This window comes from Branchiostoma floridae, chromosome 16 (genome assembly GCF_000003815.2).
Source record: "Branchiostoma floridae strain S238N-H82 chromosome 16, Bfl_VNyyK, whole genome shotgun sequence".
Classification (NCBI taxonomy): domain Eukaryota; kingdom Metazoa; phylum Chordata; class Leptocardii; order Amphioxiformes; family Branchiostomatidae; genus Branchiostoma; species Branchiostoma floridae.
The window spans coordinates 5,152,494-5,178,654 of record NC_049994.1 but is presented as its reverse complement, the minus strand read 5'-3'; the positions used below and the strand labels follow the sequence as shown (position 1 = coordinate 5,178,654).

Genomic DNA, 26,161 nt, shown 5'->3' with positions numbered 1-26,161 from the left:
CATTTAAATTGTAAGTAACTTTAAACTGCCAGAGTTTCAGCCCAATAAAACACTCTCAGCGCCAGGGTATGAACAGACTGACCAGACAGACGAAAATAAATCCTCGAACAAGGTTCAATCGCATCTTCCGGGTCTGGCAGGACTGAGTTGTTAAACTAAAATAAGAATAGGCTCGATGGCTGATTGCATACAAAGTAAAACAGTTTAACAGTTTTACAGCTTGAAGAAAACAAACGCTCCTACAGTACCTGCACCTGCTTGATAATTATTAAATCGTATGCCCTACTTGAATAAAAAAAGGTCACTGCAATAATAAATGTACCCACATTACAAGGAGCTTATACTTTTTTAAACTTACACCTAGTTATCGTACTGAAAATTGTTAATGACATTACATGAAGTCATTCAACAATTTTCAGTCATGATGAAAATTTTCTGAATGGAAGTTGTGATTATTGTCATTTTCTGAAAAATAGAAGCAAGCTCTGTTTTTACCTGGAATCAATTCACAATACCAGTCCACTTGGGGGGATAATGTACTGTTAAGAGGATGTTCCATTTTTGCGCAGGGGTGATTTGGAACAGTCCAATGTTGTGTGGGAAGGGGTATGGCTGAAATATGCTGTATTTGCTCTTAAGCAAATGTCGGCCTTTCTAGTGTTTCTTTCTTCTTTCTTTCTCCTGTCAAATCTTCAAAGTGATTCATCTCCGCCGTTCCTGGACTGAATGACCTTAAATTTGGCACAGGGGTAGAAAGGGCCAATACCTTGGTGCTTTTTTCTCAGTTTTTTCATATCTGCCTCTAAAATGATTTTATTGAGATTTTTTGGTCAATTTTAGACCAAAACTGTGTATTTTGGCCCCTGTACACTGGTATTACAACCAAATGAGCTGAAATTTGACAGAGATGTGCCTTGATAATGCTCCCATATAAATGTGATAACACTTTTGGTGTACAGTACAACAAAATGCTTATTTTTGCGATTTTTTGACCAATTTTTGACCAAAAAAGGACACCTTTGGCCCCTGTACCCTGGTATTACAGCCAAATGAGCTGAAATTTGACAGAGATGTGCCTTGATAATGCCCCCATATAAATTCAATAACACTTTTGGTGTACAGTACAACAAAATGCTTATTTTTGCGATTTTTTGACCAATTTTTGACCAAAAAAGGACACTTTTGGCTCCTGTACCTTGGTATTGCAACCGAATGAGCTGAAATTTGACACAGATGTGCCTTGATAATCTCTTCATATAAATTCAATAACACTTTTGGTGTACAGTGCAACAAAATGCTTATTTTTGCGATTTTTGGCCAATTTTTGACCAAAAAAGGACACTTTTGGCTCCTGTACCCTGGTATTACAATTAAATGACCTGACATTTGGTATAGATAGGCATTAGATACTTGGTAACAAGATTCAAGTAAAATTTTTGACATAAACAACTTTAGAATGATTAATTTTGGCACTTTTCTGAGGGGAAATTTGTTTTCTTTTGGCCTCCTGACGTGACCTTCCGTGACCCCGCACAGAGCCACACCTGTGCGCGTCAGCCGGAGAGTTAATTGAATCAAAGACCTAGCCAATCAGCGAAGAGGAGGCCAAAGGCTAATTAATATTCATAAGCGGGGCCTCATGATCCCGTATATAGCAGTGTTCCCGCCAGGGGGAGCGAAGCCCGCCTAAGGCTCTCGCATTTTAGACTATTCAGAAGGCTTTATATTGTATTTATTTAGTTCTTAGGTGATATCGATGATAATCTCAGCAGTCACTTAACTTCTCTTCAGGAGTTTAGCGTAACACTATTTCAGGTCAAACCGTCAAAGGCAACTAAAAACAAACTTTAACGTTACTGAGTTCAACAGTACTTATAACTTGTTATCCGAAGTTGAAACGCTAGCGATGGTATTTTCACTGCGCTGTTAGCTCCGTGCGACTGTTGTTGACGGTCTTATAACGATATATTTTGCACCCCTGTACCCTGGTATGAGTAACATTTGGTATAGATAGGCATAAGATAGTTGGTAAAATGATCCAAGTAAAATTTTTGGCATAAAGTACTGTAAAAGGCTTAATTACAGCACTTTTTAAAGGGGAAATTGGTTTTCTTTCGTTCTCCATGCCATGACCTTTCGGACGTTCACCCCACAGAGCCGACATCTGCACCTGCGTCTAGCCGGCAGGAAGAGTTAATTCAATTAATGGTTCAGCCAATCAGCGAAGAGGAAAACGAAGGCTTATTAATATTCATAAGCGGGGCCACACAATACGTTAACTTGAAGACTCAGGCCGTACAGACTTCTCGCCAGGATTTTTTCAAAGCGTCGGACAGGGGTCCGGGGGCCGCCGAATGTCCCTGGCGGGGTCCAGGGGCAGGGCCACTGTAGGGGAGACCCAGGTGGGCAAAGCCCCCCCGGAAGCTCTTGCATTTTAGACTATTGAGAAGGCTTCTTTTATCAGTTTTTTTAGGGCCATATCTACGATAATCGTAGCAGTCACTTACTTCTCTTCAGCAGTTTGACTTTAAAATATTTCGGGTCAAAGCTTCAAAGACAACTAAAACCTCATAAACAACAAACTTTACTTAGCTCAACAGTATACAAAAATATTGTACGGGTTGCCATCCTTAGTTGAAGCGCTTATTTATAGCGCTAGTATCTTCGCTGCGCCGTTAGCCGCCGTGCGACTTTTGTTGACGGTCTGATATCCCTACGTCGCCGCCTCGCTGATATTCCCACGGACATGTTTCAAGAAAAATACCCAGCAAAAAACGCTGTTCTGCGTCAAATTCTATTTTATAAAACATGTGGGACTCAGTGTTACAGTCTAAATATTTTGTAGAAGCACCGCTGTAGGAAAGAAGGTCCAAGCAATGTAAAACATCACGTAGCATGAAGTTCGCTGTCAACTGGCACACAGCACATGACTGTTTGAAACTCTAAGTCTAATCAACAGCCGTGTTTGATTGATAGCCGGCGGTCCTTTGATGAAGTCGGCGAAAGGTGCGTTAGTTAGAAAATCTGCGTTTAGTTTTGATACGTAATTATAAGTTAGACAGTGGCGAGAATGATTATTTTCTCATCAATATTTCCATTCAGAATTATTTGAACTTAATTGTACATCTAAACAATTGGCTTACCTGTGCAATGTTTATATGATTAATGATCAGTGTACACTGAAATCATGTGTAACGTATGGCTCCTAGTCAATAGATCAGCATTTTTCTCTATAGTGACCACCTGTCTATAGTGGCCACATTTCTATCACTGGACTGGAACTTGCGAAAACTGCTGTATTTTCTCCAGAGCAAATGTATGTGTTCCTAGTGCTGTTGTTGTTTGACATAAACTTTGAACATTTAAATTGTAAGTAACTTTAAACTGCCAGAGTTTCAGCCCAATAAAACACTCTCAGCGCCAGGGTATGAACAGACTGACCAGACAGACGAAAATAAATCCTCGAACAAGGTTCAATCGCATCTTCCGGGTCTGGCAGGACTGAGTTGTTAAACTAAAATAAGAATAGGCTCGATGGCTGATTGCATACAAAGTAAAACAGTTTAACAGTTTTACAGCTTGAAGAAAACAAACGCTCCTACAGTACCTGCACCTGCTTGATAATTATTAAATCGTATGCCCTACTTGAATAAAAAAAGTTCACTGCAATAATAAATGTACCCACATTACAAGGAGCTTATACTTTTTTAAACTTACACCTAGTTATCGTACTGAAAATTGTTAATGACATTACATGAAGTCATTCAACAATTTTCAGTCATGATGAAAATTTTCTGAATGGAAGGTGTGATTATTGTCATTTTCTGAAAAATAGAAGCAAGCTCTGTTTTTACCTGGAATCAATTCACAATACCAGTCCACTTGGGGGGATAATGTACTGTTAAGAGGATGTTCCATTTTTGCGCAGGGGTGATTTGGAACAGTCCAATGTTGCGTAGGAAGGGGTATGGCTGAAATATGCTGTATTTGCTCTTAAGCAAATGTCGGCCTTTCTAGTATTACTTTGTTGTTCTCTACCCTGATAAACATGCAGGTACATGTATGTAATGTAAATATTCTCTGTGACATGTAGGGTGCTGAAGAGAGTCCATGTGGAGCAGCCGGATGGTGTACCCGCTCAGAAACAGTTGGCTACCAGGTCAGGATATCATTTTTTTATTCTCATGTTTTTATTCAATGATATTTTTCTTGGGTTAGCGGGGTATTCTATATGAAAACGCAAGTCATAGCAAAACTGCAGTAATACTTGAAAAAAAACATCAGGCTTCACCTCAATTGATGATAAGAAAAGAAGAAGGGACTGTAAGGTTCTACCTGCTCTATACAGGCCTGAGGTGTTAACAATAAAGGCCTTTGTTCCTTTCCTCCATACAGCATCTGTAGCCAGATGGCCCAGCATGCTAAGGAGCAGAGGGACTATGACAAGGCCATCAAATTCTACAAGGAGGCGCTGGTGTACAGTGATAACGATGGCAAGGTAAGGCTGCAAAAAAACTTAATCTTATCATCCACGAATAGGTTCACCAGGTTGGTACGTCACTGAATAAAGATACTATTTTTACATTGGTTTCTTCGCACCAACGTTTTCGTGACCATCTGTCACCTTCTTCAGGGCAATTCTGAATGCAGGACGGGTGCATTTTGCTGCTCACAGTTTCAAGCTACATGTATGTTGTCCCTACTGTCCTTTGTTCCAGGCTATGTTGGAGTAAAACTTTGCTATGTTGTCCCAACTGTCCTTTGTTCCAGGCTATCTTAAAGTAAAACCTTGCGAAGTTGTCCCAACTGTCCTATGTTCCAGGCTATGTTAGAGTAAAATGTTGTTAAGTTGTCACTACTGTCCTTTGTTCCAACCTAACCTTAATGTCCCAACTTTCCTCTGTTCCAGGCTATGTTGGAGTAAAACCTTGCTAAGTTGTTCTACACAGTCATGTAATTGTCCTGTGTTCCAGGCTATGTTGGAGTTGGCTCGCCTGTACCTTGCCCAGGATGACCTGGATGCCTGTCAGCACCAGTGTGCCATCCTGCTGAAAACAGACAATGTTAGAGTAAAACTTTGCTAAGTTATCCCCACTGTCCTGTGTTCCAGGCTATGCTGGAGTTGGCTCGCCTGTACCTTGCCCAGGATGACCTGGATGCCTGTCAGCACCAGTGTGCCATCCTGCTGAAGACAGACAAGGAGAATGATGCTGCCACTATGGTAAACTTATCCCCTGATGTTAACACGTCATGACCATTATAATTATATTGTAGTATTTTATCACGTCTTACAACAGCAATAGGACAGTTGCATCTGTGTCCATAGCTTTGGGATCTTTCTAAGTGAAAATCCATTATTTGATTTGATTTGATTTATTTTGATTTGATCCAAAAATGATTCGACTGGCTTGTTTGGTGTACATACATGATGCATTTAAGTTATGTAATAATGATAATTTATGTCCCATGATTCGTCAATTAATGTGGTTCTGATATGTTTTAGATGATGGCTGATCTGATGTTCCGTAAGAATGAGTATGACCAGGCCACCTTCCACTACCAACAACTGTTGGAGAGGTCTCCAGGTAAGGCAGATTTTGAAGAAATTCACAACATCTTTAGCTTCCGAAAATAGTTTCATCAGGTTGTAGGTCATAGGACATAGGAGTTTTCTTTTACACAACCAGTTATTCTCACCTGCTGACGTTTTGATGTCTGTCAGACATCTTCCTCAGAGGTTCTAACTAGTCTACCCCAGCGATGAACCTGGACAAAGGGGGCTACAAAGTCAGCCACGTTTGGGATTGTTTTCTCACCGCAAAAGCGCCACCTACATCGGCTACATGTAGTGGTGAGAAGCAGAAAACTCCAGTTAGAAGCTCTGAGGAAGATGTCTGACAGACATCGAAACGTCATTAGATAAGACTAACTGATTGTGTAAAAGAATACTCCTATATCCTAACAACTTAAGCTGTTTCACAGTTTGAGGTATGAGATCTACAGTTTTTTGTTGGGTTAACTTAGTAGAAATATATTTTGATAAATGAAACGTTAACTTTGTTTTTTCCCTATTTAGAACATTACGAAGCGCTGTCCAGACTGATCGACCTGCTCCGTAGGGCGGGTCGGCTAGATGACGTCCCCAAGTTCCTGTCCCAGGCGGAGAGCGCCTCGTCCCGCGCACCCATGGACCCCGGATTCAACTACTGCAAGGGGCTGCAGGAGTGGTCAGTGTTAACCCATTTTGTCACTGTAATGTTTAGATATTAGCGTTACCAAAGACGAGCAGATTTGCATTATAGTGTGATTTATGGTAGAGAAAATTGAAAGTAAGACATGATTTGTAGGATTGCAATATTACAACATTATTTTATGTATTGATAATGAGTACTTTTCATTATGTTAAATATGTTTTTTAATCACTTTCACTTGAAGCTAAATTGTAAGTAACTTTTACTGTAATGATCTGACAGAATTCCAGAGAGTGTGCCTTCACTTTCACTTTATTCATTTAACCAGGAGTAATACGGCTCAGGTCAAACCTAGACCTGTTTTTCAGGCAATCCTGGCAATCCTTCAGTATAACAACTTGGTGATACCAAAGAGCCCTCTAGTAATTCATGACATTACTGCAGCTTTAGAATGTCAAATGCATTGGCCTTAAGACCAGAAACAATATGGAAACTAGCATGCTCTGAACAGGTTTCACTGCAAAACGTTTTGACTTTTCTTTTTACATAGTATAGACTAGATTTACAACTGCTGACCCCCTTCCTTCTTCACGAGGGCACAATATCACAATGTTCTTCTTGTACATATTTTATTCTTGTACATATCTTCATATTTCTGCACCATATTGATGTAAAATTTGATTCTACATCCAGGTACACAGGAAACCCCAACAACGCCCTCAAACTGTTCAACATCGGGCGGAAGGACCGTCAGTGGAGTCAGAAGGCCGTGGTGAACATGATTGAGATCTGTCTGAACCCTGACAACGAGACCATTGGGGGAGAGACCTTCGAGAGTGTGACTGACGATGCAAGGTATGACTAGTCAACTCTAATCTCCAAGCAGATCCTACGGTGCCATTAGATAGTATCAAAGCTGGCCAAGGAGTGTAGCCGACTAAGGGAGTCGGAGTTTGATACTATACATTACGCACTGTGGATCTGGTTAGAGATTAAGTTGACTCTATCAAACACTCTTGTGACCACTGTTAGTGTTACTGTTGCACAGTGGCCTTGTGGGTAGGGTAGTTGACTCAGAACTTGGAGATGCTGAGTTCGAGCCCAATGTTGTTCAGGTCCTGATTTTGTACGCTTGGGAATCCCTCGCACAAAGTGCTCTGTCATACAGTAGACACATACTGGTACACTTTTCTATAGTGATTCCAATGTATGACTGAAGGATACACATGAAAAACCCACTGGAAACATAGCTAATATCCATGACCAACTACTCCACCCACAGAAACACTCAGGTGTAAATGAGAACATAGCTCATGCCTCCGATACAAAAATGTAGGATGTTAACAGGGCATGCTGTGTTTAAGAAGAGCCACATCTCGAGCAGATTAGAAAAAAAACACCTGCCCACACTTGTCAAAGAGCAGTGGTCCATTTCTGTTTTAGTGGATCTCTTCAGATATGCAGCTTGTACTCTTCGGTACAAGCCAGTGTAAATGGCGGTTTACTGGGTATGCAATACAAGCAAATACCTTTTGATAGATCTGTTGCTTTATTTCTTAGATATCTTGCAGACATTGATTGAAGGAGAGGTTAAAAGAATTGTAACATGATGTAATATACTGTTTTGTTTTCTGCGCAGCTCTGCAGAAAATGAACAACTTGCTGTGAAGACAGCAGAGAAGCTGATCAAGGTACTGCACTTTTTCCACGTCACATTTAAAGGCAACCTATAGTAAGCAATATCATAGCACTAAAAGTCAGTGGAAATAATCTGAATAAGGCAATATATGAACTATATTCCCACATCTACATCATTATTTCATTCCTAAAGTGGTTAAAGACGGTACAGAAACAAGCCGCACTAGGATTCCCTAAATATTCTATTTTGTACCCCACTTTCCATCTTCATGGCTACCTTGTCCCCCCAACGACCTGGAGGTCAAGGGACTAGGTAGGTAGGTAGGTACCCCACAAAAATTAGGCCTTGATCCAGCCAGTAACCGTTTTTTTTATTTATTTATTTATTCGTTCGGCTGTTTACAGACAGCCAGGGCTGCCCAACTAGCCATAGGCTATTGCCAAGGGCTAGCCCTGGGAAAGAACAATACATGTTACATATAAAATCATTGTAGTAAACATTGTCAATATAAAAGCACTATCATTAACATAGCAAAATGGTTACAAATTTACAAATGTGCATCGTATATATATATATACATCATGTACAATATGTACACATAGGAAATCACATAGCATGGTGTAATAAATGTTAGTTAACGGAGAATGGGTCTCCAAGAGAGAGCCAGGCTTTGGCAACCGTTTTCCGTCGACAATGTTTGGTAAGTTTTGGTTGCACACAGAAATAAAGGTCACAGTAAACCATGTGACTACTTGTCAGATCAGGTCATGGGAGGTCGGGAGAAGTCATGGAGTGTTTGGAGAATCCAAATATGGCTGATCCAAAATGCGACAGTGAAGCGCCCTGACTTCACGGCATCCTTGCGACACTGTGGCATCAAATTTTTGCTCCTTGAATGGAATGGAAAAGAGTTGATTCATTTTATAACATAGAAAAGTACCCCCAAAATTGACTTAGATAGCTTAAGGTCTACAACCTTGACTAGTATTGCTTACTAGGTTGCCTTTGATACAGGTTGCATATCAGGAATAAAGTTCTTCAGACATGGTGTGCATATTGTGAAGAAGGCTAATTAGGCTACATATCAAGAATGTCTTGAATGTCTCCTACAGGACCTGAAGGCAGATCCCAACTCTTACCAGCAGCGAATCTTGGAGAACTACGTCCTGATGGCCACAAAGTCCAAGTCTAATGTGGAGAAGGCTCTATCTGCATTCATGGAGATTGTTACTGTTGAGGTAGGGAGAAACCCAAATTCTGTCACAGTCAAGCCAGCTACATGTTTTTGTAAAGTCAATTTTTAAGATGTTTGATATGATCATGTACAGAGTATAGAATAACTTATGACAAATAAAAGATTCATTAGTCGTTAAAAGTTAATTATTGATATTTAAATATTCATGTAATTATGATGGTAATTTAGTATTTTCATAGGTGGAGATGTATTGCAAAGTGTACAAAATCCTTGTAAGTTTAATGCTGCATTCAATGCTAAGAACAACTATGTTGCCATCCAATTCTGCCAGGAGGCACTGGTGTACAGTGATAAATTATTGCAATGTATGGCTGCAAAAACAAACTTCGAGTTTTTCAACTCTCCTTTTTCCATTCATTGGAATGCCTTCTAGCAACTGTGATGCTGAGAAAGAACAGGGTCAGTTACAGAAGTTCTTGCTCAGACCTCTCTCAGCTTTGTTGAAATCTTATGAAGATTTGAAAGTCTGAAATGTTCCCTTTTCCAGAGGGACCATGTAGGCTCTCTACTGGGCATGGCCACAGCCTACATGATCCTGAAACAGACTCCACGGGCCAGGAACCAGCTCAAACGGATCGCCAAGATGAACTGGACATTTGAGGTGAGAGAACAAAAAGTTAACACAACTTGCTGATGGCTCCTTGTAAATGAAACAATTTGTAACTGGTTATTTTTACCTTTGGGAAAATAGAGGACTGGTGTTGTTTTTGGTCTGTGTGTTTGTTAGTCTTGGTGTGTGTCTGCAATTATTTCAGTATTGTAGAGTGACAGGATGTGAGTCTAAAGATGGTGGAACTGGCGATTTGCAAGATGGGAAAGTTGGATTGGCCCTGGTCCAAAGTTGGTCCCCAAGGTTGACTTGCATAGGCAGAAGAATGCATAGAAGAAATTCTCAATGATGACTACAAAAACATTCACAAAAACTATTGAATATTTGATGTGTTTTGAGGTGAGTGTGTCTGAGTACAGCATAACTCAAGAAGTTGTGGATGGATCTTGATGGTATTTGGTATGGTGGTACTGGGTTGGCAAAAAGGAAGAAACTGTAACTGATTCAGAGTTTGGCTAGTGGCTTTTTATGGTACTGCAGCAGAACTTCCAGTTTTGATACCAGTCCTCGTGTTCTGGACAAGCTACCGGTATGGTCAAGATTTTTGGTTTGTATATACAATGTAGGTCTTGTGGTTGGGAAGATGTGACATAAGTTGGTCCCTCTAGTATCATTCTTTTGAACTGCAGGGAGATGTTCAGTTGTAGACTTTTCAGTTACAGAAACTGTATGATTTTTTACCCGTAACATTGTTCCACTGTTTGTTCCATTCTGTCCAGGATGCTGAGGATTTTGAGAAGAGCTGGCTGCTGCTGGCCGACGTGTACATCCAGTCTGGGAAGTACGACATGGCCAGCGAACTGCTGAAGAAATGTCTGCAACACAACAAGGTAAAACTGCAGCAGAATTTTTATTGGGTACAAGTCCGTTGTGTTGTGTTCTACATGTGTCACTTTAGGGGGTATGGACACTATAGGGTTTACATTGTATGTACATTGTACATGTACATTCACTACAGGGGGTACGAACACTATTGGGAGTGCAGGCACTAAATAGGGTACAGACACTACTAGGGGTACGGACACTAATGGGGGAATGGACACTACAGGGGGTACTAACATTACTTGGGGTACAGACAATACTGGGGGTACGGATGGTACTGGGGGTATGGACACTACTGGGGGTACAGACACTACGGGGGGTACGTACACCACAAGGAGAACGGACACTACAGGGAGTATGGACACTACCAGGGTTACAGACACTATAGGGGGTATGGACATTACAGAGTCCAACTTCTAGTCAGCAGTAGAAATGTATCTAACATGAACTTTTGTTCATCATTGTTAACTTGTATCTTCACTCAGTCCTGCTGTAAAGCCTATGAGTACATGGGGTTCATCATGGAGAAGGAGCAGGCATACAGGGACGCCTCCAACAACTACGAACTGGCCTGGAAGTACAGCAACCAGTCCAACCCAACCATAGGTCAGCTGGTCCTTCCTTTTTTTCTTCATTGTGTTTATTGGGAGATTTAGAGACCTGCACAACTGATACCAATGTGTAAATTTTACTGACAGTGACGAAAACATGCCGTGTAGCATCATTTGAAAACATTTCAGCACCAAGGACAAAAACATAAAACATGTGACTGCCTTTGGTGTAATCATATATTGGTGAAATATATATAGTTCCATCCTTATTTGTTCATTGGACAGTCTTGATGTCAGTACTACTATATGCTGAAGGGATTATGCTGTTTTCCCTGTAGCTCAACTGGTACGAGTAGCAGCCGCACAGTTCCAATTCTGGTTCCAATTACATTGTAGTTGGAGGGCATCTTGGTTGGGGCTACACTCGTCTTTCTGATTGAATGTAAAATGTGGGTCCCATATTCAAAGAGGTGCCTCAAACATTGGTACATTTTTGTATAAAGGCTAGCAACCTTGTAAAAATATACCCTGCTACTGAAACAGCAAGTAAACTCACTGCCCTATGTACCATTAGGCACTACAAGGGTCTGAACTTACAATCTACATGTCTATGTACATGCACCACTGAATGATTTTTTTCCATAGAGCAGTACAATGTATATAAGCAGAAACATCTGGCTGTCATGGAGGTCACATAATCATACATTGTGCATGTTATGTAGATGTATTTCGTGAATTCCACTGATTCAGAATAGCAGTCATTTTACGTGTATTTGTGTTTCTTTCCATTTGTGTAGGCTACAAGCTTGGCTTCAACTACATGAAAGCGAAGCGTTACGTGGACGCAGTGGACATCTGTCACAAGGTGCTGGCCGTCCACCCAAACTACCCAAAGATACGAAAGGACATTCTGGAGAAGGCTCGCAGTATGATGAGGGCTTAAACTGTTGGAGTTAGAGAACAGATGATAGATTCAACAGAGCTATTACCATTTTAAGTCATGGACATGGGTAAATGTCTTGAATGTAAATGTATTGAGGTGCGTAACGGTTTGATTTTGCTGTAAGGAGAAAATGGAGTATTCGTGGAGGTTTGTCAGGAGGTAACTAAAAACTACTGCTAACATAAGACCACATGCAGTGACTGTAAAGCTAAATGCATTTATCCAGTGTTTTTTGTTTGGTGATAACTAAACTTTTATTCATATAGCCGCAGCAAACTTTGGGTGACAAGACTGTAGATTTTGTGATATAAAAAGAGCAAGAGAATATATGGCTTGAAATTGCTATGTGATTTGTATATTTATGACCATAAAAATAATTCTATAATAGAATGATTTTTAAAATTGAATGCTTTGCTTTATCCAACTTGATTTTATGTATAACTTCTCACTGTAAGCAACAAAGCCAGGTTTGCACATGTACAATGTAGTTTTGCACTAAATTTACCTTTCTAATATATGAAGGTGAAGTCCAGTGATCAGTACTTTATTAGTCACTGCATGTATGTGGATTGTGGAGACACTTTTTGTATATCTTGCAAACATATCGCTTGTTGTAACAGCTGTAGAAATAAAATGTAAATAGCACAGACTATTGAACGAAAAGAGTGATTAAAATTTGGATAAATGTATTCCTTATGCTTCTGTGTGTGTACACATGTGCATGTGTGAGAGTATGTTTACATGTAGACAATACTGAAAGTGGATAACATTCTATGGAAACACCACAAAAACACTATACATGTACAGAGGCTCTTCTGTCTTTGAACTTCAACAACTGTAACGCCTGGAATATTGGATTCTTTCCAATTTTGGATTGGTCCTTACCATCTGATCTTGCCAACAAAAGCTCCCCACCTCACTCACTCACTCACTATCCGGTTTAGCATCCGTTGTTCTCTGTCTTGCGAAGGTTGGATGTTATGTCCCCGCCGCTCACAAGAAACTTGAAATGATTAACTGATAGCCGTGTTGGAACACCTATGTTCAAACGAGCACTCTAGATTTTACTTACGTCACCACCGAAAGACTTGAATATACAGTTCTCCAGACGGGGAGCAGAAGCAAACATAGGAGCAAACTACTACCTGGATGGTACCCAGGCTGCAGGATGATAATGGTCGTAAAACTAATCCAATATGCGAACCTCCATTTAAATGTAGTACACTATATCAAGTGTGGTTTGATGTCCAAGGTAAGTGGCAGATGAGACATGCTGCAAAAGTCTTTAAAAATCTGTACAATGTCAGTAAGGAGAGTAGCTGCAGTTTTCCATATGTAAGCAAGAACATATACAAAGTTTTTTTTTTAAACAACAAACCAGAATGGTTAGTTTTTTTAACACTTTAAGCCAAAGGGCAAAGAAGACATGTCATCAGCATACATAAGATGGTTAACAAATAAGGGTATAACTCACTTCTCCAGCTTTCATTGCTCGACAGCACTGAAGTCTGAAATGTTGAACGAATTGGCCGTAACATTGCATGTATAGCGCCGCCCAGTGACTGGCGTAGGTTTTACAGGCAGGGAATTGGACTCTAACAGTTCTTTGCCTGTAGTACCGTCACCAGTCCCTGCGTGGCGCTCTTGTACCACAGTGACTACATTTGTCTATATTATAGGAATTAGACGTAACATCTATTATCATAATACCGGTACGTTTACGACGATTTCTCTAGCCATACTGATTTGACAAATTGTCAACGCATCATTTTCTCCAGTTACATGTTGCTGTTATAGCTTACCCTTGCCACTTCTTCTGTGTAACTTTTCTGCCACTCTTGTCCTGCTAAAAGCGTAATATTGTAATTGTAACACGCCGCGGAATTACACGGCGAACGGGCGCGTGGTTGGGAGGGGGTAAAAAAGAGGGTCTGCATGCCTTTTTCCGTTAAGCGTTACGAGCCATTTTAATTCACCGTTAATCGTTACCGACCCTCTCTAATTCAACGTTAATCGTTATCGGTATATTCATCGTGAAGCGTTATTGGTCGTTTTAATTCAACGTTAATCGTTATTTGTTATCCCGAATTCACCGTTAAGCGTTACCAAGAAATTCATCGTAACCCGTTATACACACAAAGTCGAATGTCAGATGGAGCCCCTGAAAATACAGGAAATGGCGTTTCAAAGGGTCCAGATTTCAAAATTTTTCCGAGCCTCCCGCCCTTCGGCTCTGGACAGGGTAAAATATGTTGCGGAAGCGTCGCCCTCAAAAACTTTATCACTCTTACAGATTTCAGTGTCGAACTTAGCTTAGTTTCGGGCAAAAAGTACTCCTAGAATACAGAAAATGAGGTTTCTCCGGACCTCCCTTGCAACGGCTTGCGCCTTTGGCGCTCACGACGACATGGCGAAAATATGTTATGGGCGTGGGTTTTCGCACAAAAAAAACCTTTTCTCTCTAATAAAATGCAGTAAATGGCGTTTCAGATGGTCCAGATTTTAAAATTTCCCCGGACTTATATTCGAAATGGTAAAATATGTCGGGGGCTCTGGGGGTGGAGGCCAAAGCTATAACCATGTGCAATTTGATGAATATGTCAAAATCAACCTAGCTTAGTCGGTTGGCAAAATTTGCTGAAAAATGCAGGAAATAGCATTTAAGAGGGTCTTGATTTTAAAATTTTCCCAGGGGAGCATACCCCCAGATCCCCCCCCCCCCCTGGAATGCGTCGCGCCTTCGGCGCTCCATGTGCTGAAACAATAGTTCAATCCCCCCATAAGAAATTTGCTGCCGCCTCTCTGTGGCGGGCCGGGAACTCTGCCTCCGTCAATTTACAGATGTCATGGACATTGTCTCTGTCATTCCTCCGGGTTCTGGGCACCTTTTTCTTCTCACAATGTCATTAGTCGGATATTTTCACCCATTGATATAACTACTGTAGCGTTGCATGAATGCACGTCAATGTTACCTTAGTGTTATGCTTTTCACCCATTGATATAACTACTGTAGCGTTGCATGAATGCACGTCAATGTTACTTTAGTGTTATGCTTTGTAACTCATTCAGAATTTACCGCTAAGCGTTACCGGGCCTCCTGAATTTACCGTTAGGCGTTACCGGGCCTCCTGAATTCACCGTTAAGCGTTACCAAGACCCCCCCATGCAGACCCTCAAAAAATACCGGTAGGAAGAAACACGGCACAATTAACTGCCGCTATGTACATTTATACATCCTCTGATGTTCCTTCCTTTTCTGTCAGTAAATGCATAAAACATAAACCTGCATGAGCATACAAAATGTCATGAGAAAACGGACGTATACTGTCAAGAATTTTCATTTATTAAACTCCTGTTCGTCACAACCGCTATGACGTAACACTTCACTGCTAGCGTAGATATAAAAATGGCGGGAAAATGGCTGCGTACGTTCAATTTTGCCCATTCAGTCGTAGATCCGGGCTATTATGCAACGGTTCTTCAAACTTTTACATGAGTTGTAGGTCACCAACAGAAATTCAAGATTGTTGTTGAATCATGTTCGTCTTGTGCCGTGAGTATGTGTAATTATGATCTATAAATTTGGCAATGAATGTGACAGTGTGTTCGTCCCACGACGAGCTGCCTACCCCGAAAAAGATACTGAAAACGTTTGGCCTTGTTGTCTTCGAATGCATTGTTATTGATGCTTTGTAAATGATGTATTGGACACCTAGATGTCTGAAGTGTGCACAGCTCAGAAATAACTATTGTTGCATGTGTAGATCTCTTTAAGTTCCAGTATTTTTAATCTACCGGTATAAGTCTTACTACCGGTATTATGCCAAATGATGTTATACAAAGTTTTTTTAAACAACAAACCATGCAGAATGGTTAGTTTTTTTAACACTTAAAGCTGAAGGGCAAAGAAGACATGTCATCAGCATACATAAGATGGTTAACAAATAAGGGTACAATTAACTTCTCCAGCTTTCATTGCTCGACAGCACTCAAGTCTGAAATGTTGGCCGTAACATTGCATGTATAGCGACGCCCAGTGAATGTTGTAGGTACTACAGGCGGGGAATTCACCTCTGTAACAGTTCCCTGCCTGTAGTACCGTCACCAGTCACTGCGTGGCGCTCTTGTACTACAGTGACTATAACTTATGTGATTGTCTGATATAGCGATTAGACGTTTCTGTATGTATGAATCTCTATCTTCAAATATGAGCTCAGAACGGATTGATGTATGTTGGCAAAGCTTATTGTTGAACTCAGTGTGAGTTATCTATGTTTGATATGTATTTGTAGATCCACTCTCACATGTTCCTCCTTCAAGTTCAATTTTGCTAGGATACTGAGTTTGCAATGTAACGTTAGAAGTTTTAATGTTTCTGTAGTGGAGAGCATATCGATATATAAATGTGACTATTTGATTGAATCAAGATGGGCTAATTGATGGTATATCTGTTGTTGTAGTCAGACAGGTTAAATTTGAATTAACGTCTCAGACTCCTTGCTCAAACCTGACCAAGTTCGTCAGATCAACGTACGTCGACTGGCTTGGGCTAAAGTAAAATTGACAGCTCTTAGGACAGGAAATTTTGTTACTGAATTTTAATGGGATGATTAGGTACCTAGAAATGGAACAATTTCATATGAAATCTGGTTGAAGAAGGAGGTTTTTACAATCATGTAGTACCTATTCACAGCGCTACACCTGTCACCGCGCGCCAAAGACATCTACAGGTGGTCAATTAACTCAATTTTGGAGGATAACCAATCAGAGGAGTCATGCAAATGAGCTTGTATGTTAATGTGGGCAGTGTATAAAAAGGGGAGATACTATCACAAAAGGCGCACAGTTTGTTCACTGATGAAAAATAGTGGATGCTTTCCACAATCGCACAATCATTTCCAGTTGCTTGAGTAACTGCTTTTGGCATCTTACTACCTGGATGTCTAATTCTTTATTATTTAATAAGGCCACGTTGATTTGATTATATGGATGACATCCGCGCTCGCACCAATTTTCGGCCATTTCCAAAAAAAAAAAAGTTTTGGACCACACAATAAATTGTGCAAAGCAGCTGTAAAATGAGCACAAATATTCCGTAGATTGAAAAAAAAAGTATCATAAAACAGATAACTAATGCCATAGAATGCCAAAATGAATCTAAAGTCAAAGAATAAGATGTGAAAGGACAGAAAGAAAAAAAAATCTATTGTTGGTTGGGGGAGGTACCAGTACAGAAAATTCAGGTCCAGAGGATCATTTCCAGGTCCGGACATGAACCTGGACCTGATTGTCTGTGGAAACTGGAGAACTGGCAATACTCAAAACAATGGTAATTGGTCAATTTTGCTGCAAAGGAATCTGTTTGGTGGATTATTGGACTCCCACTGCATTTTAAAATCCCATCTCCATGTAATAAAGGCTAACTGTCTCTGTACCTTTGACTGTAGAAACTTGGTGCAATTGACTATAAACTCTACTTGACTTCGCTCTTGTTGTTGTTGTCTTCTTGGCCCCCCGGTTAGACCCCAAATGGCTGCCGACATAGTGTGTCCATTTTGTAATTGGTGAAACCTGTTCCTTTTTTTTTTCAGGTCTGTTTTTTTCGGATTGGTCCAAGAAGAAAAAAATGTTTTGCACCCGTATGATGTACTGGTCCCTACACCTAACTATTGGTATACCATACTATGTGTGTTTAGTCCTATGTTCAACCTTCCTGGCCACTTTGATTTCATACTGAAGGCAACTTTTTTTTTGGGCCAAACTTTTTTTTATTCGCTCGCTCGCATCAGTTTTGGAGTTCCAGGAGGATGTCATCCATATAATCAAATCAACATGGCCTAAGTAACATAACGTTTTCAGCTCATACGATTTCATAACCTAATTCCAAGATCTGACACAGTGTGTGGTTGTAACGTTACCTATTACTATACCTAACGTTATATTTCATATATTTTAATTTAAAAGATATATTTTAATTCAAAATTTGTATAAAGAATTAGAATAGCATTTTGAAAAGTCTTGAATCACTTTTCGTAGTTGCTACCAATAGCGAAAGACACAACACAACAATGCTTACAAAACGACACTTTGTGTATTGAACTCTGTCAGACATTTTCTAAACAGTATACAATGTATATCACCATATGGACTTCTCTCTTTATACGAATTGTACATCTTGTGCGACATATACAGAACAATGTTAAGTATAGTTATTTATTCTGTGTGTTAGAAAAATATCACACAACAAATATCACACCACGTCACATTTGCAGTGTAGTGTGTTGCAATTCCAAACTTCAATACATACATCCATACACACAGTGAAACACTGGCATTCAGCATATATACATATAAAACTTCCAGTGGGGCATGGCTTGCATAGTAAAATACATTGTGTTGCTTTGAAAGCAAGACAATTTTGCTATTTCTTACCATATTTACAATTTGAACCACAAAACCTGTAAGTCTTGTAATAGTAAAGTGCATATTTAGTCAAAACAGATATCTGTAAACGTTTGTTCTGTTCGATAAAATATATATTTGTGCTCTGAAATCTTAAAACTGCCTGATATCAAATTGGTATCTGTATCCATGCCCAGTTCATTGTGACAACTGATATGATCATTCTCTTGCTTTGAACTGGCTTCACAAATACCTAGCAGCAGTATACAATATTTCTGCAGTTTGGAAACATGTAAATGCCTTGGATATATATAGTAAAAGTGTGTCTTTGTATTGTGCATATTTTTTATATATTCTGATCGTAACATTCATATAGCAGCAACCTCTGCTCACAAAAAAGTGCATAATCAATGATTGGAACCTTGTGCAATTAATACAATACAGGATTGTTTAAACACAATACATCATGATGCACATAGTATAACGATGATTTTATGGCTTCTTTCCCATGATTCGCATTGATACTGTTGATTTACTTCACCGAGTGTGATTGTGCTAAAATCATGGCTTTTTCCATTATGGTTTTGCATCAAGATATCTTACAGTAACTTATCACTGCAAAGACCACACTGGGTTGAAAAATTAAAAACTATATACAAGATGTAGTGGTTTCTAAAGTTTAACACATAAATTGATCACTATTTACATGTACATCAAGTTTTGTTCATATCGTGACCATGGTATAGACATAACATTTCTATGGCTTTGTATTATTTCATATCTCGATAGGAATGACTTTTTGCTCCAAAGTGGCAAAAGTTCCTGTGATGGTGAGTTTGGTGATTGGTTGTCCACGGATTGGAGTTGCACTCTTGGTTGTCCAGACCCTTTACATGGTTGCAAAGGGTGGCTGCAGCTGGGTTGGGTTGGACCTCTGGAAAAGAAAAAAAGGTAAAATTGGTGACACAAGCACTTCAGGTGTGGAAGAAAAGAATGAATTCATTATCATTTTTGCTTTTTAAGATGGCTAGAAACAAAACTTTGTCAAAATATGTCGCCAAAACACATAATCAAAGATGATTCATGGCGTAAAGTTTGGTAAAGAATATCTGATGCATTGTACTGTGAAAAAAGGTTCTAGATTTCTAACCGATTAAATCAGAACATTATGACCATTCTTGTGTTCATTGAACCTTGTAGAGCACGTAGGACAGCAGGTTTCCTTTCCTTTACAGGGAGGGGTTGCTAGCTCTGAATCCCCTCTAGTGCTCAAGGAACCTCTTTGAACACGGAACCCCCATTGTACATCCCTTCCGAAAGACCGATGCAGCCCAAACCGAGATGGCTTACCCAGGATTGAACCGGGGTCTCCCAGTTCCAAGACAGGAACCAAGACAATATGTAGAACAATCATTATGACGATTCCCAACACTACTCTGACAGCTGCACACTTTCTCAACCATTGCCCTGTCTATCTAACCACCTTCTTGGGTGGGGCTCCTGCCCAGAGTTCCCCTGTCTCAACTAGCTTGTGTCCAAACAGGCTGAAGGACGGCACGCGGCACCCTAGCTGTGCTCAACAGAACGTCATCACGATTATTCCTGTCTGAAGCTAGAATCTCATTTTCATTAAACTATCTTGTCTATAGCTGTAATGCTGGTTCACCTTTATCCGAGGGTAACCTATATTCGTTGTTTAAACAAAAAAACATATTTAGGGATATAAAGTTGACGGACGGTGGTTTGAAAATAATGCAAATTTGAAACCACAGTCCGCAGACTTAATACTCCTAAATGTGCTGTTTTTAAAGACAACGGATAAAGGTCTCCCCACGGATAAAGGTGAACTAGCGTTACTCAACAGAACGTCATCACGATTATTCCTGTCTGAAGCTAGAACGGGTTGAATTTTCTGATCTAATGTCTTGCCTAACTAGGTGACTTCATAATGAAGACTTCCGTGTATGTATGTTGACATGAACTGACTAATTACTTGTCAATATTATGTCTTTGCTATCATCAAAACTGTAAATGTGGATGACTGATAACTAATCCCTCTTGCAATTTCAACATTTGGTGAAAATAGAGAGGTATTGCTTTCTGTCTGTTTGTCTGTTTGTCTTGGTTTGTGTTCAAGTTTATTTCCTCTGCCGAGGGTCTAAGTTTATTCCCAGGCCAAGTTGTAACCGGAAACTGGCATGATACAAAGTTTGACCTGGCCTAGCCTGTTTCTCTAAATTTCTTCCTGAGGCTATCAGGAAGTGAACGTTGACACATTGCCATAAGTGACATATGTCAGGAACCAAAGGATGGCATGTACATTTATCTGAGAGTGGAGCAATTGAAATGTGTGAAATGGACATAGTTGTGCTATATTTTGTCGAGAAATTTACAAAAACAGTCTCAGACTGGATGTTTTTAGAGGTCTGAGAATTTTGTATACATCATTTTCTTCCGTACCCTGAGGGACATGTGTTGTTCTTACCTGGCCCAGAGGTGTGATCTCTGGTTGCCCCCGGTTACTCCTCCTGGTCCCTCCGTTCTGCTGGGTCAGGGGTGCTCCGCCCCCCTCCCGCCCCCAGCTGTTATCCATGGTCATCTGGTGCTGCAAGGGGCAAACATAAGATTATTGTCTTGAGTTGATTCTTGACTTCTTAGTAAATCTTGGAAGGTTAAGATTTTTTCTGGAAGTTCTGGAAGAGTCATGACGGCTTTTGAACTCTGTCCAATGAAGCTCTTTGAAGCTTTGACTGAGATTCGAGTCAGCCATGACCCATGAAATCTTCATCTGAAAATTTACAAGTAAGCCCACCAATTCAATGTAGGAGAGTGTCAGCTCTCGTCTCTGTTCATGTCTCTGTTCAGTTTGGATCAGAAAATCAGCTGATCCAGTCATGAACAGAGACGAGGGGGGATACAAGCTGAGCCATGTTTGGGACAGCATTCTTGCTGCTGCATCGCCACCTACATTGGCTATAAGTAGCAGCAAGAAGTAGTTTCCAGTCATTCTACCCTGATGATGGTGTCTGATAGACATCGAAACGTTGGAAGTAAGTACTCCCTGGTTGTGCCTAAAGAACCTTATTATATGAACTATGTTTTAGGATTGAAAATTTTGGCACTTTAGAAATGAAAAATTTAATGAGTATCCAAGCGGTGGAGTGAATGGCTGCCACCATTGTCTAACGTGCAGATGTCATTTCCCAGAGACTTGAATATGTATTTGCACAACTGAAGATCATATAGGTTGGAGAACTTTGAAAACAGAGTACTTCTGTAACCGAAATTCAAAGAAATGGAAATCAAGACTTGTGCACAGATCGTACTCACCTTGCGCTCCATCTCGATCTCCCTCCTGCGCTCGTCCAGACGGAGTTGTCTCCTCTGTTCTGCCTGAGCCACCAGGTCGTTGTACAAGGCCTGGCTGCCCTGGCCCCTCTCATGGCGCACATCCATTTTCTGTGGAATAAAGAAATTGCTTTTGGTGAAACACAAATTCTGAACTTTCCAACAAGACACCTCAAGTCCAATAGTACGATTGTCCATGGCAAGTGAAAGTGCCGTTCAGACAAGTTTAGGTCCTACCCATTTGCCCGATCAGGCAAGATTTCCAGGAGTGTCACCCCCCAATCCCCAATAAATTTCTCGCTGGTTGGATGCGATGATCTTTTTGTTGTTTTTCTCCAGTTCTGCTGATTTTAAATCTTGGGCAAGTGAAAAGTTGGTTTGGGTAAGTAAATGTTTTTGGTACTTGCCTGATATAGGACAAGTTGATTTTAGAAAACTTGTCCAACTCGGCAGGGCTCAAAATACTGGGTTCATGTGCACCTTGATGCACTCAATTTTTTTCTATGGGTGCACCGGTGCACCGAAATATCTTTGTAGGTTGTATGTAAGATATCAAAGTATACTACTACACAATAGTCTTTACATCTTAGACATGTAGTGTCAGAAAGATATATCTGTCATAGTATACTTGTTTAAGAATTTGGGTAAATCGTTATTCAATTTATTTTTTTCTGTTTTCTACTTTATTTTATATGGTGTACCCCAAATTTTTTTAGTGTACCCCCAAAATTATTTGGTGCACCCCCAAAATTTTTTGGTGCACCTTGATGCCTAATGAAGAAATGGAAACCAGAAAATGTCTAATAGAGTTGCCCACCGACCTGTTTGGTGACATCAGACATGATCCTGTTGGCGCCCATCAGCTGGCCGGTGACGGGATCTCGTTTGGGCTTCCCTGTCTGACTCTCCTTCATCCACTGGGCTACATCACCACCCTGCAGTACACACAACTTCAGTCAGGGGGAAATCTTGCTACATATGTTATACTATGGAGCATACCTGATCATGATCTTTCAAATCAAAGGGGTACTAAACTTCAAAAGGGAGTTTAATGTATCAATGAATTCACAATCAGCAACCTCACATGTGGTGAATTACATGTGGTGTGTTCCGATAACTCCATAAACCCATGCAGACCCTTACATGTCCTATACGTATAAACACACCACTTCTTACACATTTCAGCCATGTTAGCATTTAGTGTCATTTTGCAGTAAATAAGGAGAAATGTAAACTCAAACCTATAGACCCTCGAAACCCTTATGTCACTTTTTTGTTGTGCACCACTCCTTGTTAAGGAAGAATTGGGGTGTGCACTGTTAAGCTGATTTACTGAAATGCTCCTGAAATGCAACTGTCAGTAACTTAACAGTTACTGCCAGTCTCATTTCAGTACTGATAGTTTGCTAAGGGAAGCTCACCAACTGGGTGACAACATTGATTCATTGGGAAAGAATGCATTTGATGATACTTACTGCCTCTCTCAGTTCTCTCCTCTCTTTTTCCTTCTTCTCCTTTTCCTCTTTGACTGCAACTTCTACAGTTTATTAGGAAGAAAGACACCTTTAAGCTTGTCTTCCATAATAGTTTTTCCATCAACATTGAATGAAAAACTGACTGAACCATGGACTTTAACATTCTTTCTTAGCTTAATCCAGATGCAACAGAATTTGTCTCGAAAGTACTGTAATTGCATTTAAGTTCGCGGGGATTTAATTTCGCAGTAGCGGGAAAAGGGACTTTTTGCAGTGGTTTTAAGTTGGTGGTGAAGCAGCCACTGTGAAAACCGCAAACATTAAACTACCGCTAAAGTTTCTGCATCTACAGTAGTTGACAATCTTTGTAGCTGACAGTGCATTTAGATGTCTTGGTTTCACAAAATTTTGCAAAGACAGGAGAAGGCATAATTGGAGAGTTCTTGAAGACAGATACATGTACTTACTAAGATCCTCAAAGTACGATTTCTTGCTGTTGGCCAATATAGTCCTGGATGTATCAGACACAGGCTGAAGAAAGAAATGAGCAATCAAATAATCAATACACAATGTATCAATGTCTTGTAGAAATAACAGATTCCTTTTTGAGTATCATACAGTAGCTGTAACAGCAGTTGTGAAGTGACCCTGAATCTGTCAATAATACTGTTTCTGTAAATTTTCATCAGATGGGTAAATCACTGGATAACACAACCAAGCCCTGTTTTATTCAAACCGACATTTTGTTCACCATTTGTCACCTTCCAGGGTTGAACAAGTTTTCTAAAATCCACTTGTCCTATCGGGCAAGCACATAAAAAATGTACTTGCCCGAACCAATTTTTCACTTGCCCAAAATTCAAATGTCACTGTTACTAGTATATGCATTTTCACTTCCAGCAATGGAATTCTCTAGACAATTGCTTGATGTCATGACTGAAAAAAGTAACAAGTATATCAAAATTGCACTAAAATCAATGGAAAAATCTTACTTGCCCGATCGGACAAGTGGGGTAGGACATGCACTTGCCCGAACAGCACTTTCACTTGCCCTGGACAATAGGGCTAGTGGACTTGTTTATCCCTGCCTTCTTCACAGCAATACTGACTGATTCCATTTTGCAATGCATGAACTAACTATTCAAATTGTATGAACAGGTGAATAATTAAATCAAATCAGACTGCATCTGTTAGAAGTGACACCTAGTGACACTTAGCTGCAGTGCATACTATAGTCAGTCAGAACTGCCCTGAGGAAGGTGACAGACGGTCACTGACACATCAGCTTCAATAAAACACTTGGTTGAGTGCAAAGAACGCTGCTTATTGTGATATATTTTTGTGACTATGTATTTAGATGCCACAGCCGGCATAACTCAGGGTCAAATAGTTCACAACCACCATTCAGAACCTAAACATGGTGACAGCCATTTCACAGAATCATGCAAAAGCATCCCATAATGCACTGCACTCCAGAGAAAGTGAACACATCAACAAAGTGAAATTAAAGTGGATGCCTCTGCAGGATTCTGCCTGGAAATGGCTCCTCCATGTCACTATCTACAATGTTCACAGCAGCAAAGCTTGGTGCAGTTCCCTTCAAGTAAGCAAGGGGGCATTGGGAAGTTGTCTCGGTTCAGAGGAGAATGTCAGGTCAGGTTTGCCTCTTACACTTTTTCAATATGATGCTCTCCTTTCCAGAAAAAAAAAAATTAGCTTTACCTTAAACATGGATAAAACATTGTAATAGTTTGTGCAAAATGATACCAAAGTTAAACTTCATGATGAATAGGTACAGTTTAAAAAGTTTTCTTTTTCAGATAGATTGCAAAACTTATATTAGGAATGTCTCGTTCCCTGTGGTGTCACCAAAAAGAGCGTGAACACTTCACTACTGTTACAGTAACTGCATCTGCCTTTTATGGGATACAGAAAATGCCTTCATTCTGTATCAATGAAATACAATGTAGAGCAGGGAGCCCATCACCAACATTATCAGTGCTGTGAACAGACAGGTGAGATGGCCATATCAACTCAGTTGTAAGGAATCCATTGGATAAAAGGGAGGAAATGTAGAGTTTTGGCATTAAAATGGTTAACTAACTCCAAGACCGCCTGCTCTATGAATTGCTACAATGTCATGTACTTCTTTCTTCAAAGGTCTAGATAGAAACATAAACCTACCATCAAAATGTCTGGTATTCTAAACTTTGAAAGTGAAAGCAAACCTGAAGCCCTTAAGTAAGAATGAAAAATGCAAGTTGAACTTCAATGATCTGCATTGTGGATTCAAATGTGGGAAAAACTGAAAGAATACTGCGAATGCCTTCAAGTTTCTGGTAGTGTTTGCAGTGATTTCAACTAATAAGTCTGTGGTGGTGAGTCAATGTACAGTTACATAGAAACACCTGTGTTTAAGTTCACAGTGAAGAAATCACTGTGAAAAGTTAAAAAATTACCGAAAATCAAAGGTTTTATTCCGAATATACATGATTGTGCAAATAATCATTTTGATGTCTTTCTTAGGTCACATTTGCCAATTAAATATCTTAACTAAATTTTTAGATCAATTAATTATATAATGGTTTCTCAAGTTTGATCAAAGTTTCACAAAGGTACAGACTGTCAGGTGAAGAGTTAAGGAAGAAACTGAGTTGATATGGCCTTCTCCCCAAAGGCACACCACACCACAACAGTGCTGACTTTCACCCAGATATAAACTGTGTTACAGTGGCCTTACCCTCACTATCACTTCTCCCTGGGGAAGGAAAAAGGCAAAGTCTATCATCAAACTTCATGCAACTAGCTGATGGCAGTTTCAGCCAAACAATCTAAATCTGTTCCTAATATACATTATTCATGCAACTAACATTGTATGAAAGAAGAAAGGAAGCTTTAGTCATACACAATCTACCATCACAGTTT

General features: G+C 40.0%; 2 protein-coding genes across 13 annotated transcripts in view; one reads left to right on the top strand and one right to left on the bottom strand.

Annotated features, from left to right (window-relative positions):
• Positions 1 to 12,700, top strand: part of LOC118403748 (tetratricopeptide repeat protein 21B-like) — a 36,909-nt gene extending 24,209 nt beyond the window's left edge. The window contains exons 25-36 of the mRNA XM_035802549.1: positions 4,094 to 4,159; positions 4,396 to 4,498; positions 5,111 to 5,221; positions 5,504 to 5,585; positions 6,077 to 6,227; positions 6,885 to 7,046; positions 7,831 to 7,882; positions 8,943 to 9,068; positions 9,573 to 9,686; positions 10,415 to 10,525; positions 11,003 to 11,123; positions 11,866 to 12,700. Coding sequence (XP_035658442.1) covers positions 4,094 to 4,159; positions 4,396 to 4,498; positions 5,111 to 5,221; positions 5,504 to 5,585; positions 6,077 to 6,227; positions 6,885 to 7,046; positions 7,831 to 7,882; positions 8,943 to 9,068; positions 9,573 to 9,686; positions 10,415 to 10,525; positions 11,003 to 11,123; positions 11,866 to 12,011 — 1,345 coding nt within the window. The 3' untranslated portion in view covers positions 12,012 to 12,700. The remainder of the gene's footprint in view (positions 1 to 4,093; positions 4,160 to 4,395; positions 4,499 to 5,110; positions 5,222 to 5,503; positions 5,586 to 6,076; positions 6,228 to 6,884; positions 7,047 to 7,830; positions 7,883 to 8,942; positions 9,069 to 9,572; positions 9,687 to 10,414; positions 10,526 to 11,002; positions 11,124 to 11,865) is intronic.
• A 5,383-nt stretch (positions 12,701 to 18,083) lies between these two features.
• LOC118403723 overlaps positions 18,084 to 26,161 on the bottom strand; it is a 33,207-nt gene continuing 25,129 nt past the window's right edge. For 9 of the 12 annotated variants that reach the window (XM_035802516.1, XM_035802505.1, XM_035802509.1 and 6 more), the window contains 8 exons: positions 25,977 to 25,994; positions 23,704 to 23,767; positions 23,237 to 23,298; positions 22,583 to 22,696; positions 21,744 to 21,872; positions 20,899 to 21,018; positions 19,897 to 19,983; positions 18,084 to 19,347 (listed from right to left, as the gene is read on the bottom strand). In XM_035802516.1, the coding sequence (XP_035658409.1) occupies positions 19,303 to 19,347; positions 19,897 to 19,983; positions 20,899 to 21,018; positions 21,744 to 21,872; positions 22,583 to 22,696; positions 23,237 to 23,298; positions 23,704 to 23,767; positions 25,977 to 25,994 (639 nt within the window). In that variant the 3' untranslated portion in view covers positions 18,084 to 19,302. The remainder of the gene's footprint in view (positions 19,348 to 19,896; positions 19,984 to 20,898; positions 21,019 to 21,743; positions 21,873 to 22,582; positions 22,697 to 23,236; positions 23,299 to 23,703; positions 23,768 to 25,976; positions 25,995 to 26,161) is intronic. The other 3 variants (XM_035802508.1, XM_035802511.1, XM_035802514.1) reach the window with 2 other exon arrangements.